The 18,407-nt window shown below is 40.1% G+C and overlaps 1 protein-coding gene across 2 annotated transcripts in view; it reads right to left on the reverse strand.

Annotated features, from left to right (window-relative positions):
• AP2A2 (adaptor related protein complex 2 subunit alpha 2) overlaps nucleotides 1-18,407 on the reverse strand; it is a 537,324-nt gene that overhangs the window by 54,998 nt on the left and 463,919 nt on the right. For both annotated transcript variants that reach the window (XM_078682786.1, XM_078682785.1), the window contains exons 15-16: nucleotides 15,972-16,135; nucleotides 1,643-1,725 (exon numbers count right to left, since the gene is read on the reverse strand). In XM_078682786.1, the coding sequence (XP_078538912.1) occupies nucleotides 1,643-1,725; nucleotides 15,972-16,135 (247 nt within the window). The remainder of the gene's footprint in view (nucleotides 1-1,642; nucleotides 1,726-15,971; nucleotides 16,136-18,407) is intronic.

Below are 18,407 nucleotides of genomic sequence, written 5' to 3' on the forward strand. Positions count from 1 at the left end.
TATTTTCACCTATAAAGATTCTTATCTCTAGTTTCCCTTATCCAATTTTAAAAATTTTGGTATCTCTTTCTGCTCATTAAATCTCCCTGATTCTTCTAACTTGCTTTAGAAAATGTTCTGTGTTGTATTCTCAACTTTCATGTTGTTGGTACTGTGTAAACTTAAGTATTTTCTTTGGAGAATTGCGTACTGCAGGTGACCCTTTCTCTTTGAGAATCAGTTACCATTTCAACTTAAGAATCAACAACTTACATTGGTTTGTTGCAAATCATTAAAAATTAGTACTGAACCATAATTTGGCAGGGACAGTCTAAAATGCAACTTCCATATTGTGATTTAGTCTCCATTTCTAAACCAATTTTAGAAGTTAGTAAAACTTGACTGATTCCTAAAATGGGTTTAGTGCATTCTAAATATTATTTTAGCGGTCACAACCCCTCTCTTTTCATATAGCAAGTGCTATAAACTTTGGTGCATCTCGCACTCGATCACAATGCAGAATGAATGTTTGGGGTGTACCAGAGTTGGAATGCAAAAACACTTACTGAATTGTGACTCCCCGATACACACCTCACCCCCACCTTTGCACTCAACCCTAAATAGTGTCACTGAGTATACATACTGATTTGGTGGTAAGAAGAAAGTGATATGATGAAGTTTATCAAAAAACTACACCCGCAGATGTGTTTAGGGACTGAACGTCTGTAGTGAAATTAAGTAAACAACTTGCAGTCATGTGCTGGTTTAACTATAGTCCGAAGTATGATGTGGAGTGATTGCAAGAGAATGACGGATTATAAATGCCAAGTCAAACCTTAAAAATAATTTTTGGTATTCTGCCACAATGTAAACACAAAGCTAGTCTCAACAGTTTCTGAAATTCAAGGGGAAACATGACTCATTCTGGTGAAAAAGTGAAGGCCAATCCTCAAGAAGATGCACTGAGAGAGCAAAACGCAAAGAGACTATGGGTTGATTTCTGATCTTATTGGCATAGCAACCAGAAGATTGTGTGGACATAATAAATGAAGAATTTAGATTAAACACACAATTCTGAATTGCCCTTGAGTAATCACTATGAAGTTAATGAGGATATGAAGGTAACAAGAAGCTTTAAGTTCCATATTAACAATACATGAGCCATCTGCAATGAGTTAGTTCACAGTATAGCGGGGAAACCAGATCTTGATGCATTAAAGGAAGAGGTATGATATACGCACGTACCCACTAATGTGAGGCACTAGAGCCGCTACTCTAAGCAGGAACGCTGAGGTTATCAATATACCCCAATAAGGTAATATAAAATAAAATAAAATCAGGATGAACCTTTCAAACACTGTTTTGCAAGGGAAACTTTGTGGAGGTAAAAGTTAGTGTAAAATACTGCCGTAGCCTTGTGGACGCAGTATCTAGCACTAAATTCCACCGGCATTGGTCTACAGACTTGGGCATATGAGGATTCCTTCAAAAAGACAAACATTTTTATACAATGTTGAATGCAAGCATTGCCATAGATAAAACGTTTTAAAAGAAAAAGCAGGAAGCAAAAGCAACACTGGATTATATGTCCTCAATCCACAAGCATGTGCGCACACATACACGTATGCATTCACTCAACCACGCACACGCTGGTGTCTCTTACCCAGGTTTTGACGAAACTCAGACTTGAGACCGATCTGTAGCAGCTGATTTTCATAAAGAACTCCATTATTTTTACACACAAATCTAGGGGGAAATTTGAAAAAGGGGTAAGAGAACTTTACTACATGCAGTCATTGTATCAAAGATGATGCCAGGATAAATGCCAGACGATGGAGGGTGACATGCAGCAAGCAGAGAGACACCGTGTACCAGAAGTTCCCTAGAAGTGAGATCTTCCAAAGAAGTTGCAAGCCAGTATAGTGCATTAGCTGCCCAACAGCAGGCATTTTTGTGTATACCAATGGTGTTTCATTTATGAATTGATTTTCCTAATAATGTTTTTTGTATGCTTTTTACAGAAAAAAAACCATGAACAATGTCAGCTTGGACTGTGAGGATACTGATGGCCCCTTGAAAGGCACTGTAAACATTTTTATTTAATTTTAGAAATATTGATAACCTAACAGCAAACTCAGACCAAGAAAATAATATCAGAAGTTTGGTAGATGAATTAAAAAAAGGTAACCACTTGAAGAATGAATGCAGGCCTAGCTCTTAAGAGAACGGTTTCCTTGTGAAATACAGCCAAGGAGATAAGGAGAAAAGGCAGGATTCTACAACCATTCTTGTCTAATTACCAGATGCATTAAATCCACTTGGTATAGGTCATCTGTATACAGATGTAAAATAAGTTTAAGACATCACACAGAACAAGAGTTAGATTTGTAGTGACTTATGGGTGATGTCGTAAACTCTAATTGTATGGATTGTTATGGGTACCACAACTACCTTACAGCTTCCTGGTTCAGTCCAAATGAAAACAAGCATTTGCAATGCAATAGGTCTCGCATTACTTAAAGTTTGAGCTATTGGCGTAGCAAATAATAATGCAACGCCAATAGCTTAAACTCTCAGTAATGTGAGACCTATTGCATAGCAAATGCTTGTTTTAAAAGGTCACATGTCTTAGAGATTGGCTGCTGGGACAAGCAAGCGGCGCTCAAGAGATCGCAGCAAAGGAAATGGTTAAGAATGGAGGAGGGGTGGGGAGATGAGGGACGGACAGGACAGAAAGTTCAATAATCAGTGAACAGCAGGAGGGGGTGACTGCAGGATAGGAGAAGAACAAGCTGCTGTGGGCGTTTGGAAAATAAATAAATTGCTTTGTGTGAATGTGAAAGAGCTTAAAGTGAATGCTAGTGGAGCATGGCTTCTGCTGCTTATTGTAACATTTATTAACAAAACCAAATGCACAAAGAGCAGCTAAAGCATAGAGAGCAGCTGTCACAATTAAGGATAAAACTAATTTGTCTATTTTACATGTTTGCCCTCATAAAACATACCTGGTTAGTTTTCATAAAACCGGTACGACTGTAATGCGTCTAAATGAACGCTTTTGGGACAAATGATGAGCTGCACCAACTCCACGGCTTTAAGAGTACTCCCCAGATTATTATTTTTTAATCACATCAATAACAAATATAAAAGTTCAATACCGATCAGTGTCTCCCTTTGAGAAGGGTTGAAGCTTCTTGCTTAGTGATGCTGTTAATGTCTAGATGTGTATGGGGCTTTAATGCTTTTAAATAACGAATCTCTAGACGTATATTAAAAGCACCTAAGGAAGGTTTCCAGCAAACTAACAAGAGAACACATGGAGCTTTTTAGGTGTAGCCTGATGTGGGCCGATTGCACAGTCATACAGGATTACACAAGTATAGAAAGGTATGCAGAGAGCCTGAGGACGGGCCGCAAGGCAGTGCTCATCATTCACGTCAGCGAGGGCATGGCAGCAAGAACACCCCTCACCGGGCATGAAAGAAAGGTGATGGAGTGCGGCGCTTGTGAAACAGTACATGAATAATGTAACAAAAACACAAACTTGTACTGGAGTGCGGCGCTCGTGAAACGGGCGCCAACTGACCATAACACAGTGAGCCCAAACGCACAGTGAGGCAGAGGGAACCAGGAAATGATGCTACACACTGCGCGCTGCCACAGCCATACGGAGTTGTCTGTGCATATTCTGAGCAACACAATCCGGCAGCGTTGGACCGGTTTTGGGCAATTGCAAGGGCTGCAGTGAGGATCCGCTTATTAAACCAACTGTAGAGAAAACGAACCAGAGAAACGAAACAAGACATGCAGGGCGAGTGCCGGTCCGGCGAGAAGGGGCGGGACTGCGAGAGCCGATTCCGACGCGCGCCTTCGTATTGGGCCGCGCGACATCACGTGAGCTGTCTACGTTAGAAGCTCACGCGCGCGACCCGATCCGAAGGTGCGTGTCGGAATCCGACGCCGCCATAGGGAATGCTGGGCGCGCGGCCAACTATTGTCTCCCTTCGTCGCGTTTTTCGGCTGAGACGCAGACTATAGTTCTCGCTGCGAGAACGTGCTGAAACGTAGCGAGACCTAAAAAGGAACATGCAGGGCTTCACACAATTGCTGTTTCCTAATCTGGCATATGTTCAGACTATTTATTTATTTATTTATTTATTTTAGGGTATTTATGGCCACAACCTCCATTCCCAGGGAGTCTTATTTCGCTATGGACTGAGAGGTTAAAGAGAAGTGTAATAAAGACTATAAACTGATTCAACAAGCAGAGGTTCTAGTTGTCGAAGTTAGGGAATTAGCAGGTTTCCGCTATTTGCAGAGATTGAAAGCTTCTACACAAATACACTAAATTCCCGATATGATGACCCGCTACCCTGAAGGATGTATGCCACTTCTAATACCTGCATTTTGAATCTGCAAGAAGGTAGCAGGTGGAGGAATGCAACAACCAGGTAGAGTAGTACTTCATGGTTTTTTATGCAGAAATCCGGGTGCGTAGCCAAGAAATGCTCTATACGTGATAGATGATACTATAATGTGATGTCCTATTTGTCTTTTTTTTGGCAAGAATACATGAGGAACTTCAGTCTGTCTCTAGCCATGCCACTTCTGCAGCTTTGCTGGCTCTGCCAGAACCCTCTCCGACCACCTGCCACCCATCTACAAACTGTCTCTGCTATCCCAACAGGATAATGCACTTGTTTTTATAGCTCAGTAATGGCTCATTACATTTTTTGCTACTCTAAAGGTGCCACGTCAATTTCCTACAAATGCGTTAATACTGGATGTACCAGGGCAATTTATATCTACACTCACTGTGTGATGATGAAATTTCTCTCAGGATGTCCCTAAAACGTCGCAATATCCATTGGAGCATCAAAATATATATATATATATCAGCTAAAGATGAGAATTTGATCTCGCCAGCCACACATGAGACAACATTTTCGGTGTCAAACAGTAATCGCTGGTTTTCTTGATTACACTATTAGGAGTGGGGCAGGAGTAACGGGTGTAAGAAAGTTTATTTAAGTCTGGTAACTAATGGTCCAAACTAACGTAGAAAGAGTCTGGGAAGGGGGGTCATGTTTTTCTTAGTGGACATGTGTTTGTGAAACACACTACCTCGAAAGCCAAGGTTTGAGTGGCACCTGCTTCAAATTAGGAAGGCAAAGTAAATTGCTTCAAATTAGGAAGGCAAAATAAATACCCTTTCTGAGGAGAGACTGCTGACTATATGATTCTACTTGCGCCTGGATGTGCATTCTTATGTTAGACTAATGAGTACAAAAATACCGAACCTCCTAAACTATCATGGCAAAAATACTGAATACACAAATATTGTAAAGGATAAATATCTAATACTAGATTTACTATTCTTAACCCCACATCTATGTACCTTGAAGTTATGCTTTTTTCGGCAAGGTACATAACTCTAAGAAATGCCATCAGCCCCTGAATGTCTCTCTTGCATGTACGTTAGTTAGTAATGAGGAGATTAGTAATGAGGAGATTTTGCACCGAAAGGGCCAAAACAGGAACATGAGATTTGCAAAAATTTTCTCAGTGCAACATAGAAAAGGATCCTCTAGCGAAATATTGCTTGAATAAGCTGGCTCATCCTTCTTCACACAATTCCTGGCACATCACTGAAGCACTGCAGTCTGAAACTGGCAATAACAACAATATTAAAGGGCAGTACCTCAGAGAATTGTACTCATGCATGAGTACAATTTTAAATCTCATCACGGCATATTCGGATCAAGAGAAACACCTAATTCAGAATCTTCCTTGAAACATATTTGCATGCAGTGTGTGCCTATGGAGCAGAGGTTTGTGAAAATAAATAGGAAAGAGTGGGATTTAATTTGTTATGTATTTACACACACAGCTTTCAGTCTGCTACAGAACGTATTCAACGTGTTGAGAAGTACAAGAACCTCTTTGCCTTTGCAATCTAATATTAGCTTGCATGTGTATTCCATAGTTGGACAGTTCAATGCTGGCAAAAACGTTAAAATTTGGCTTATTAAACACAAGACCTGGTGAATGTCACGCTTCATGATGCTAGATGCGACAAAGTGTTGAATTAATCATGGAAGTTTGTGCCACCCTAAATGAGCATTCAGTCCAAACAATAACCACATTTGAAGAGAGTCCTTGTGGCAGGCTTACGAGAACTAAAGTATAAACATCAAGTTGCAAAGTGACTATCAACAAAGTGTATGTACATAGTAAGAGCAGTAAAGATGGGAGAGATACACATTCATCTTAGATCTAGTGGACTCCAATGACTTCAGTTTAAATTGCATAGGTTTCATGACACTAGGCAAATTCACCATCTGTCTTACTTTTTGTAATTGATCATTATTGCTGAGTGGTTGCTTGGATTTCCTCTCACTAACTAACAGCCTTGTGTTTGTTGCTAGAAACCAGGCTCCTTTGGAATTCCATTGCTGCTGGAACGTTTAGCAGAAATGAATTAAAAGACAAGATTTCGGTTTCATAATATTCTCCACATTTTGATTATTATTGAATAGTTCGATATGAATTTGAAATACCTAGTCCTTTGTTTTTTGTCTGTAAAGGACTCCAATGGTAGGGGGAACTATGTAAAATGAATTAATAATAATGACCTCTTCCTTGTTGGAATACTTTTTGTTACACTGTGAACCAGACCTACTACATTTTCCCACCATGCGCCTGTTTATGATCCAAAGTGGTGCTGTCATATTGAGTTAACAATCTACATATTCGTCTGAAATGTATGGTTTTAGACAAGGTAAAGTAAAGATATGCCTCTTGCGTTTTGAGCTTTAAAACAGCCTGTGGCCCTACATGTTATTTTTTTAATCATGGCAAGAGAACACCCTTCAGTGCTCCTATCAGGTGTCCATTTGTTTGCTGATTGTTCCTCAATGTGCACAACTCCAATGAGGGGGAGAGCCTCAGTTCTATTGCCACATACAGGTAGAAATTAGGGAAACATTGACCAGTGTTGCATTCAAGTTGAAAAGATCTTCTGGGGGAAGGGGAGGGGGGGTGGGGTGGGGGCGTTGGGGGCAGTTCCATCCTGCACTGGGATGGGTGATTTCGCTGCCAGCTCCATCGTGGGTCCCCTTCTTAGAAGAGTCCTGAACCAGTGTCTGGTGAGGTGGACTTGCAGATGACCCTGGGTGCCAGAAACAGCGGTGCACCAAGAACGAGGTCTGAAACAATGAGGACCCACTCTGAACAACACATTCAGGAGGTGCCCCTGGTCCTGGTTGGTGGTGGCGGTGCTGAGGTGAGAGATCGCACCACAGATCTGTACCCCACTGAGAGATCAAATCGTCGTTATGAAAGGCTTACAATGATGCTGTAGCAGTGAGAAGCCCTGTGGGGAAATTATGTATGAAAGAGAGGCAGTCACCTCTCAGCAGTCGTGCAAGCAGATAGTGTGTCCCCAGGTCCTGTCATTATTACACCAACATCTAAGGAGATTATCTCTGAATTCACATTTCAGAGTAGTGTGTTGAAGGGTGATTCTGGGTCTGGCAAGACTGGAGTAGGCAGTGAACCATGTCACCAAAGGAAGTGTTTTATACATACACAATAGGGCACATGCACATTTGTAAGAGACACCTGGTAATAAGCTGTATGAAAACATAGAAGATTTGCCCAAGTATGATTTCTAAAACAGATTTCGTTTGTATTGTGTTAAGTTAAAAGAGTACCATATTGTTGAATTCTCCAAATATATTTTTCATAATAACTTAAGTAAACGGACATGAAATGATTACAGTAGTAATAGGCCTCAGTATTGATGTAGGCATAATGAACACTGCTCTAAAAACATGGATGATGTGAGGTCATTGTGTCAATTATCAAAATTATATTCCACATTCTCTTTACAATATGATGATTTATGGAGATAAACATTAACTCATGAAAAGGTAACGTAGGAAGCAAATGCACATATAATGAAATTTCTATCTAGGGATAGTCAGTAGAAATTATTTCACATTTCTTCTGGACTTTTATTTTACGGTGGCACGGAGCACAGTCATAAATGATATGTGATTAACAGAGTGCCACTAATCAGTCACCTGAATTATGGCCATGCCTGGTGAAGCCCCATATCTAAGAGATCAATCTCAAGTTGGGCTTGTATTTCTACACAAGTGTGTAGAGAAGGTCAAGGGGCCTCTCACACACATAGGACAGCAAAGATGTGATTGTTTTTTGTATAGTTCACTCATGCCCACGTAGGAACAGTACACCATAATCGAAGGAGAGGCACTAGTACATTTGGATGAAGGCTCGTGCCACTTAATATGATTTGAGTGGACCACAGCTTATTCTCGTCAGATCCCATCAACCCCCAACGACTTGGTTGGTGATTAATGTAAGGATTTAGCGAGAACTGTCAGAACGTCTTTGAAGCCACACAAACAGGGATACATGCCAGGCTCAAGAAACAGAGACTGGTAGGGAAGACTGCTTGGTATCTAAAATGGTGCAGAATACATAGGAGATGTGAAGTAGGTTGTGAGGATGTTTTACAGAAATTAATTGCAGCGCATGGAGAAATTATGTATGTTAAAAGAAATATCTCAGCTGAAATTAGCCCATTTGAGAAGTCTACATGTAGTTGACCTTTGAAAGATGTTCCTGGTGTGTTCCAAATAAAAGTTCATAGTGCCATCTATAGAACAGAGCTGATTATCTATTTTAGCAAGTAGGTGGTGTGTGTTGGGAGTCTTTAAATATGGCAATCACCATGAAGTTCATGGGGGCTGTATTCTAAACTATTAACCAGCTAATGGAGCATTGTTCTACTCAGATAAGATTGGGCTGTTAGTTCGGTATTCTACATATCATTACACCGCCAAGCTGCAAACAGACTATTTGAGAAATTACATATAATCCAAGTCATTCTATAAATGGCTCAATAAACACATTCTTACAATGAAAGAATGACAAGTATTTCTGGGGGAATAAAACAACGACAAATATTTCTAAGAGTGCATCTCATTTTAGCTTCACAGAGGCTACAATTCCCAAAATGCTTCCTTGTTGGAGGAGTTAGTAGATCATTCTACACCTTTAAGGTAATAGTGGCAGGCTCAGGAATGCCTCATACAGTATCTTGACTAAAGAAAGAATGCAATTGAGCCCTGAATAAATATTGTAGAGTATGTTAAATGGAAGTACAGAACAAAAGTTCCTCAAATGAGCATACAGGCATTTAAAAAATACAAATAAGATGTAGAAGTGTATGACAATTCTATCAGATTGGAGGATGCTGTTGGCTGAAACTTTAAGGTGATGGTACCTTGTATCAACAGAGAGTTATATGAGGAGTCTGAGCAGGACATAAATTAGGTTTCCTCATGAAGGTTTGACGGCAAGGTAAACAGTACTGCTCGGTATGCTGTACAGATTGTAAAAAAGTGGTGGTGGAGCTTGCACAGGCGATGGCATCAATGGTAAAGGCAGAATGATTGGTGCTAAGAGAGAAGGTTGGTGATAGTGAAGCAACAATGGGAATGTGGCCCTACATCGGTGAAGTACACGTGGGTACGATTTCAATGACGTTACAAGGCGATCAATGTAATTAAGTCTGAGAAATCTCAGTTATCCATGCAGTATCTGGATTAAACCACATTGATATAATAAGTGTGTTAGAAAATTGCACTGGTGCATGTCTTACTTGTTGTTTGATATATGTTCCAACGAGATCAGATAAAACCCCACCCCGGGGGTTAATTAGCTGCCCCGTGGAATGTCAAGCGTATATATCTCTTTGACTGACTAGGGCCATTGTTGACTTCACCCTATTATTGACCTTAAACAGAATTACAAAGGACTTCACTCTTGAAAAATGAAGGTTCAACCAACCAAGACCACAGCCTTTAACATGTCTTACCAGAGTGGCTTTACCAAATAAATTAAAATTCTTTACTCAGCCATTACATGACAGATGAGAGCCCATCACAAGTGTGCACATAACTTGGGAGTATTTGATTTAAGGTACTGATATTTTACACTCAGAGGTGAAGACTGCTCACTGCCTGAAGGCTTCAACTAAAAGCATGGGAAGATGCCCGCAACACTCAATATCCCATTCCTCTTGATACATTACTCCTTCAACTGTCAATTCCCTTGGTGGTCTGGCCACTACTCTGGTGAAGTTGTGTTCACCTAGGGTATTCAATACAATATCTACACAATGTGGATGCACCAATACATTCAAGTCTCCAACCTGATGTATGCATCATGTGCAGTTATTTCACCTGTAATGGGACCAATCCAGCTTCTTACATTACCAGACATATCTCCTCCTCTACCCACTGCTACCAGATTACATCGACAGACAGAAAAGTTAAGGTAGGTTAATTTGGAAACCTAAATTATCTATCCCTTGGCCCTCCAGCCTAATTCACTACTCAAAGCGGAAATTAAGCACAAGGGCTTTATCTATGAAAGAGATATTCAAGGCACATGATTACAATGCCAGGGTTTGATTTGGTACAAATAGCTTAAGTCACAGAAAATACAAATATAGACTGAGAATTTAAAGTAGGTTAATGCGAAAACCTAAATTATTCAGTGCGACACTCACATGCAGAAGCTAGTAACCTCGTAAACAAACTGTACCAAAAACTATTTTTCAAATAATCTCAGCTAACAATGCACTACTCTCTACAGACACCTACATAAAAGTAAATGTTGACTACATTTATTTAAGGGCTGCAAAATTGTAACAGTGAAAATGTGGCCATAACTAACTTGCTTCATGGTTCAACTGCACTCTTTGAAGAATGTGCAACTGTCACCCTTAACATTTCGCTGTCACCCTTAACATTTGGAAGATGAATCGAATTTCTCTTTGCTACATGAAGCTATCCCTGCAATCTGCTACTTATTGTTTGGGAAAAGGACACCCATTGCAATCCGTCAGCTACTACTGAATTTTGTTGACCTATCATTGAGAACATGATTAAAGGTCACCGGGGCAGGACATAAATTGTGACTGATGCTGATAACCCTTGGGTTCAGTTTGAAAAGTGTGAACGCCAGCAGGTTAGCTACCAAGGTTTACCAAACAAGAGCAGAAAGACATTCAACAAGAGTCCTGAGTAACGGGCCGTGAATAAGAGACTGCCATTCATAAATGATTTGTAATATGAGCAGTCTCGAATAAAATATGCTGTTGGCCTGAAGCTGTACCGTTAACCCTTCATGTCCTATGACCACACAATAGCCCTTTGAACATGGATCAACAGAGCACAAATAATGTCACAGGAGGGCAAGTTAAACATTTAACATAGCCTCCGACTGGAAGCCAGCACCACTCACATTTAACACAATGTGAATGGTCACTAGAATATTTTCTCCATGAAAAATTCACATGAGCAATGCAAGTCGGACTTCCAGATTATGGTTTCAAAAACAACGTTTCTGCAATAAGTTTGCACACTCCACATCAAACTAGAGACAAACCTACATCAAAAATCCTAAAAACCAATGAACAGCAATGAGTTGGGTAAATAGAGCAAATTCAACGTAACAACATTGAGGTTTGGAAAAAAAAAACAGATCTGCTATAGGTTTATAGATGCGTTCATCCAGGTGTCATCGCTAATGTACACAAGATGTAATGAGTGGAGTAAAACATCAGGGCATCCACAGTGATCTGTAAATTTCTTAAAAGACCATCAGTAATCCGTGTGAGTTAAAGGTATTATCACCATTGTAAACTGAATGGTTGTACTAAGTAGTATTGCATTCTGTTTAGAAATGGTTTAAAAATGGAACTGGACTGCTTTAGGGAAGTTGTAGTAGGTGCTACAGATGATAGATTAGGACTCCCCCAGAGTGAAGTAACCACGATTGAAGGTTTTTAAAGTGAAATGCAAAAGGTAGTTGATGAAGGACAGAAATAATCACCATTTTTTGCAAGTGCAAACCTAACGAAACCAAATATAGAGTAAATCATATATATATATATATATATATATATATATATATATATATATATATATATATATATATATATATATATATATATATATATATATCACATTAAGGGGATTTAAAAACTAACTGCATGAGTTTTAGACATACAGCCATGTAGGTATCAAACTTCACTTTGACATATGGCTTTGCTACGTAAGTAGCATACACAAACTACTAGCCATTTGGTCTATGCTCAGGAAAACAACTTTCCCTTTCCAACAAAACACAGAAACATGAAAAACGAATGAAGTCCTGGTTTCATGCTTCTTACAGGAAATGTGAACTTAAGTGGAAGTGGTGTAAGATCTTCAGTTACCAACCAACACAAGAGCAGGAGGGTGAGGCCCTGCAGCACCGAGATTGCTTACTTGTGGATCAGTTCATCAGCATCATGCACAGCAGCGGCAGGTTCCTCAGAGGCCACCTCGGTGGCAGCCGCATCAGGGCTAAGTCAAGCAGCAGAAAGAAAGGAAACAGGAAAGGCAGCAACAGAGAGGTCAACAGTCAAAGAGTTAGTACAGAGAAAGGGAAGCAGTGGTGTAGCTCCAGAACTCCCACCCCACAAAAGACAGCAGATGTTGTTAATATGTTAGCAGTGCTATATCTCACGCAGACAGAACACTGCAAAGCTTCACAAACTGGTCGCTACTTCATGCCATGCCCAGAAAAGGCTAGATAAAGGTTGTGAGACGGCCTATGAGGAAGTGAAGGATGCAATTGTATGGCACCTTCCGGATAGGCTGTGCAACTGTAGAGGGAAAATAGGAAAAACTTAAAAAGGAGTAAATGGAAGAATGAAAAGGGGGTAAAACCGTTGTAAAAATATGGTGTGAGCAACCCTTCGGAAGAGACAGCGTGCATAACAGCAAAGGAAAATAACATTAAAAACACGTGATGAACAGTAGTTTCATTTTATAGATGGCTCAAAAGCCAAAATCTCTCTTTTACAAACTGAAGCAGAAATGTTCCGATAGTAGCTATGAAATGCTCAGAGTTGCCAAGGATTTGGCTAATAGGAGTAAGTGAAAAGTGCAAAAATACAAAGGGCAACTGCATAGCCAACTTCAACATTGACCGCGGATGTGACTCGTCACCACCGTCATGGATAACACAAATGATGATGACTGGAAACAGAAAGTGATAGTTAGGACAGTAACACCACCTAAAACTGTGAACTTCTCCAGAGTATGTCTACTTAACATGTTAAATAAAGTATTGTTGTATTATGCCATAGTATTGAGACACAATGGTGTCCTTCATGTCATTTTAGTTTGCAGGCATTTCAGCATCAGGATGGCCACAAATTTACAACCATAACTTTCCAAATTCAGGAAAAAGGATCTCTGAACACTTTAGAAAACTGTTCACCTTCATCCTATAGATTAATTATAGGACATTCGCCTGGGTCCTTATCATGTATAACATTGTCTCAGCCCTCAAAGCTGGTTGCTTCCTCCATCACAAGAGGATCTATTAATCGGACATAGGCTGAGACCTTTGCAGTTTAAGTCCTACTCTTTAATATTTCTCAAATTAATTTTAAGCTTCTCTAATTAGTTATTTTTATTTGGCATTTCATTGAAGTGTTCCTGTCACTTTGCTTAGGATTAACTGGACATGAAACATGAGAAAGCTGACATGGGGAAGATAACTATAACCATACATTGTCTTCCTTTAGATAATAACATTTATAAAAAAAGTTTTTAGCCTAGAGGAAAAAAATGTGTCTGGCTTTGAAGGTAAAATTTTTTCAATATACTCAAAAATTAAGGCAAAGAAAAGAGCCATATTGCAACGTAATAAGCTGCATACTATTGGGGAGTGAGATCAGTGTGCCACAACACTGTCTGCTGTGAAGAGGTCGTCCTAAATAAATTAAGCTCGACTTGGACAGCATCATTTTTGTAACAATTTTTATATAGCACTTCTTACTACACCTACCATTTTAAGCACAATGCATAATGGATGTTACTACTCCAAACAACGCCGTAGGAAGCACAGTCTGCCTTGCCAGGATTCAAACTTTTGACCTTAAGATTGATAATTGTAGATGTCAATAGCTGGCAAAAACGCAAAGAACCACATTGTAGAGTTTTGAGCTAATAGCAACACTTTGTAAGCAGGATGATACCAAACAACTCCAACGAAGTCAGGGGTTCACCGAGTTCTCAGTTTGCCTTCAACTGGGTCACACATTGGAAGATCCAAGGCTTCAGGCATCTTCTAAAAATAATTAGGGATGGAAGTTGCAGGAATGCCAGGAGGTCGGGTCCCAAAAAGTGAAAGATGCCTAGACCACCATAAGAACGAACACCTACAGAATATGTGCAATCATAATTAGCTCAAGCCCTTGAATATAAAGTTCCATTTGATTTAAATGAAGCACTGTAAGTATATTACGAATATTTCAAGGCATGCTTTCAGTGTATCTCCCGAATGGTGGCAGGCTTTGTAACTGCAATTGACAACACTTTTATGAGATGTTATGCTAAATATATTTCAAAGTCAAAATTATTTGTGTATTCCATTTCATTTATTGACTTCATATGATGGTTCACCCGTGGGAAGGTAATGTTAGTATACTTAAACTCACACTGAACGACACCTGCTGGACCACCGAGCTCGGGCCAACAACCGCAATTCTGGCATCATCCGGGACAGTAAACCAACCATGAAACGCCAGATAAACGCAGTTGCCTCTGCTTGTTTTCACACTCTTTGCAAGCTCCGAAAGATCTTCTGGTGGATCCCGGTCGAGACCAGGAAAACAGTCAGCCAAGCCCTAATTGCCAGCCGACTCAAATATGGCAACGCCGTCTATGCAGGAACCACCACGCAACTCATGAAGAGACTCGAGAAAATACAGAACTTGACTGCCAGACTCACCATCAACCTCCCCAAATGGACCCAAATCGCCCCCCACCTCAGGAACCTCCACTGGCTCCCCATCCAGAAAAGTTGCTAATTCAAGATACTGATCCACGACTATAATGCCCTTCATGACCAGGGACTAGCATGAATCAACTACCCCTGGAACTACCACCAACTCTGCAACACCTGTGCCCCACCTTCCTCGCTCACATTCCCTGCATCTATCGGCGTAACAGCTGAGGACGTTCCTTCTACCTCGCTGCCAAAGCCTGGAATGACCTTTTCCTGCACCTCAGTACCGCGCCCTCTCTCATGGAATTCAGAAAGGGATTCAAGACCTGCCTCTTTGACTAATCGTAGAAGGATCCTAGTGCATGCTCCACAAATCCAGAATGATTGATTAACTTCATTTCACCTCATGTACTCAAGTAACATCCAGGTATTGATGTGGACAACAGCTTTTTCTGCAATTCTTATTTTTTTTTTATGGGAAGATTTACTGATTCCTCCAAACACAGACCTTTTATTTATGGCTTCAATTAGTCTTCAAGCTTTTCTAAGGAAATGTGTTTACCTTTAACAATTCCTCTATTCTGCCTGTCTATCTCAGAATGAATTATATGACTTATCAAACTATTATGTATCAGCATTTAAAGAAGAAACCAAATGTTTTCAGATATTTCTCTTTTTATACTCTCCTGTGTTGGAAGGGAAACCCAAATCATTGCTTTGAATGCTACAGATAAACATTTACCTGAAGTGTTCAAAGATACTTGCCCTGTAAACGGATGCACATTTTGGAGAATTCAGGGTAATAACAGGAGATGTTTTGCGTGAAGACTAGGTATTTATTGGGTAATAATTTCATAGAGAACTCCACAGTCTTCACTATCCCAAACACCGGAGGGGTTGGGCTATAGTGTTAAAATGAGTGGCCAGAGTCAGGTCTTCAAAAGAAAATACCTGTGGAGTGAGAAACTGAGCGCTTGTGGAGCAAAGACACCCAATATTTTTCATGCAGGCCACTTTAAGGCGTTATCCTAGGATGGATATGTCTAAGGCACTTTATAAAGACAAGATACCATCAAAATAGATGTTCATCAGCATCTGGGAAATACCTTGCAAAGTTGTCTTCAGAGCCAGCAGCAAGAGGAGCCACTGCAGAGGCAGCGTCCGAGAAGACATCCACTAGCAGGCTTGCGCTGGAGGCCGGTGGTGGAGCAGAGTTTGTGGACGGAGCTGCACCCAGGCCAAGCAGATCTGCAGACGGAGAAGGTGTAGACTGCAGAGACAAGAGGATATTTTTCAAATTGATTGCAAATCACTAAAAGCGGTTCTAAAAGTAATCTTGGGTAGAAGTCATATTAAAAAACCTTATAGATGGTGCACAATGCTAATGCCCTCAACCTCTGCACTTCATCAATCCACCAAATTCTGTTTGATGGCTATGGGTCACCTTTAAAAATTATACTTCTGCCACAACAGCATATTCACAAAATACCATAGGCACCATTCCGGGTCATACATGAACTCATCAGTGCGATTACCCCAAATTCTGTCCATCCCTTTCTGTTTTGATTTAAAATACAAAAATGAATTAAAGCATAAACATCACTTAAAAATAACCTGCCTATTTCTGGAGCTTTCACATTTTCAAAAATATGCACTGTACAGTGCAAGCAGAAGCCACTCACATACTGGAGCAAAATCTTAGCCCACCATATTTTGGTCATGCTTGATTAAATCTCATGCAGCACAGAAAAACAGATACTGCACTACATGCGCTCCAGAAGATCTTGGAGGTTTTAACGTTGACAGACAAGGTCAGCAGCATAAACCCCACATCGTATTAGTTACACAAGGAATGACCAGAGCTCACAGTTTTCTAAAGAATATATTGCTCATTTGATAGTACACTACATAATCAAATGCTACTACATCTAGGGAACAACCATTTTGTAAAGTGTTAATGCCCACTCAGAGATAGAGGTTGTGCGACACTACAAGACTGACAAATGCCACGCATGCCTTTACCACACATTTATTTTCCACACAATGGTTTTTTTCTTTAATCTGTTCTATTAGATTTATATATATAAATAGGACAGACATACACAGTATACATTCCTTTTAATATTGGCCATTTGGTGGGTACATTGATACTGAATATACATCAAAGCAGATTTAATCAGGATAGATCCACATTTCTGACTGCAGCGTACATATATGACGGCTGTGTGTGTTTGTGTCTTGAACATTATTCGCTGGTGCTCATGGAGGTTCTGTGGAGGCTGATTGCATGATACATGTTGGCTCTGTTAGCTTTCTCTGTGTAGTGGTCTGTGAATTGGGGAGGCGGTTAATAATATAACATGGACAACTTAAAACATAACAGGTGATTATGTGCTAATAAATCGGAGAGATCCCTGGGCCCCCGGCCTGGTGTGTCCTCTGCATTGTCGTACATAAAGGGGAGTCTGATATGTTGTCTGAGGGGCAGTATTGGGTAACCCACATTTAGGTCCACCTCCTATTTACTCCAATCTGCGCTTTTTGCAGCCACTACCCTCCTCCTCGGATGTGTACCCCTAAGCAGTGGCATTAGTTGAACGTGAAGCCTCTGTGTTGGTATTGTGTATGATTTGTAGCTCGGCAAACACTGTTTACTACACAATGTTTTACTACGCATGTCATTACCATACAGGGGAAGTACATTTAAGGTAATTTTACACTCACATAATAATACACATATATATATATATATCATGTGATCAAGGCTATCTTGGTGTGGTCGAAACGAGTCATGGACAATTAAATTTAAATGTAATAAATTTATCATTTTCTGCACTGCATCATTTGGAGTCTGTGCCCGCTTCTTACGAAGTTTTGACATTATAGAGATTACTTTCGTATGTGTGTGTATATATATATATATATATATACATATATATATATATATATATATATATATATATACACACATATACATATAAATATACACACACACACCACGAAACCATAGAAATTCAGCAGTTAGTTCTCTCAAGTAACTATAACTCACACCCCCGCCATACACAGCTTTTTCATCAATAAGTTTACAGCAAATGTTGCAGTGATATTATTAATACTTTCGTTGAAGATGTCATGAGTGATGTAATATGTAAAGGTAATTTGCAGTGTATGGTGAGGGCATGGGATATAGTGATTTTAGTGCAAGAATTACAGTTACTTGAGATGACCAACTATAATATATACATTTCGATGGTTTTGTGTGTAAAATATGAATTTAACTATAACGTCACTGTAATTCCAAAGGCAGCCAACCCAGAAAAGAAGAGGAGGGGGGGCGCACACACCATCTCCTCCCTGCGATAATGTCCGCCCTATAGACCCCATCCCATGGGGCTGGCACATTTTGTGGAGGAGGCACTTATCCCCCTCCTAGGGGCCTATTGCGGGAGCCGGCATTGCTTTTGGACAGAGGGAGCTGCTAACACGCAGCTCCCTCTGTTCAAAAGCAATTCTGCTCTGCTTCGTCGAAGAGAACATTTGTA

The sequence above is a fragment of the Lissotriton helveticus genome, chromosome 3_1, assembly GCF_964261635.1.
Source record: "Lissotriton helveticus chromosome 3_1, aLisHel1.1, whole genome shotgun sequence".
NCBI lineage: Eukaryota > Metazoa > Chordata > Amphibia > Caudata > Salamandridae > Lissotriton > Lissotriton helveticus.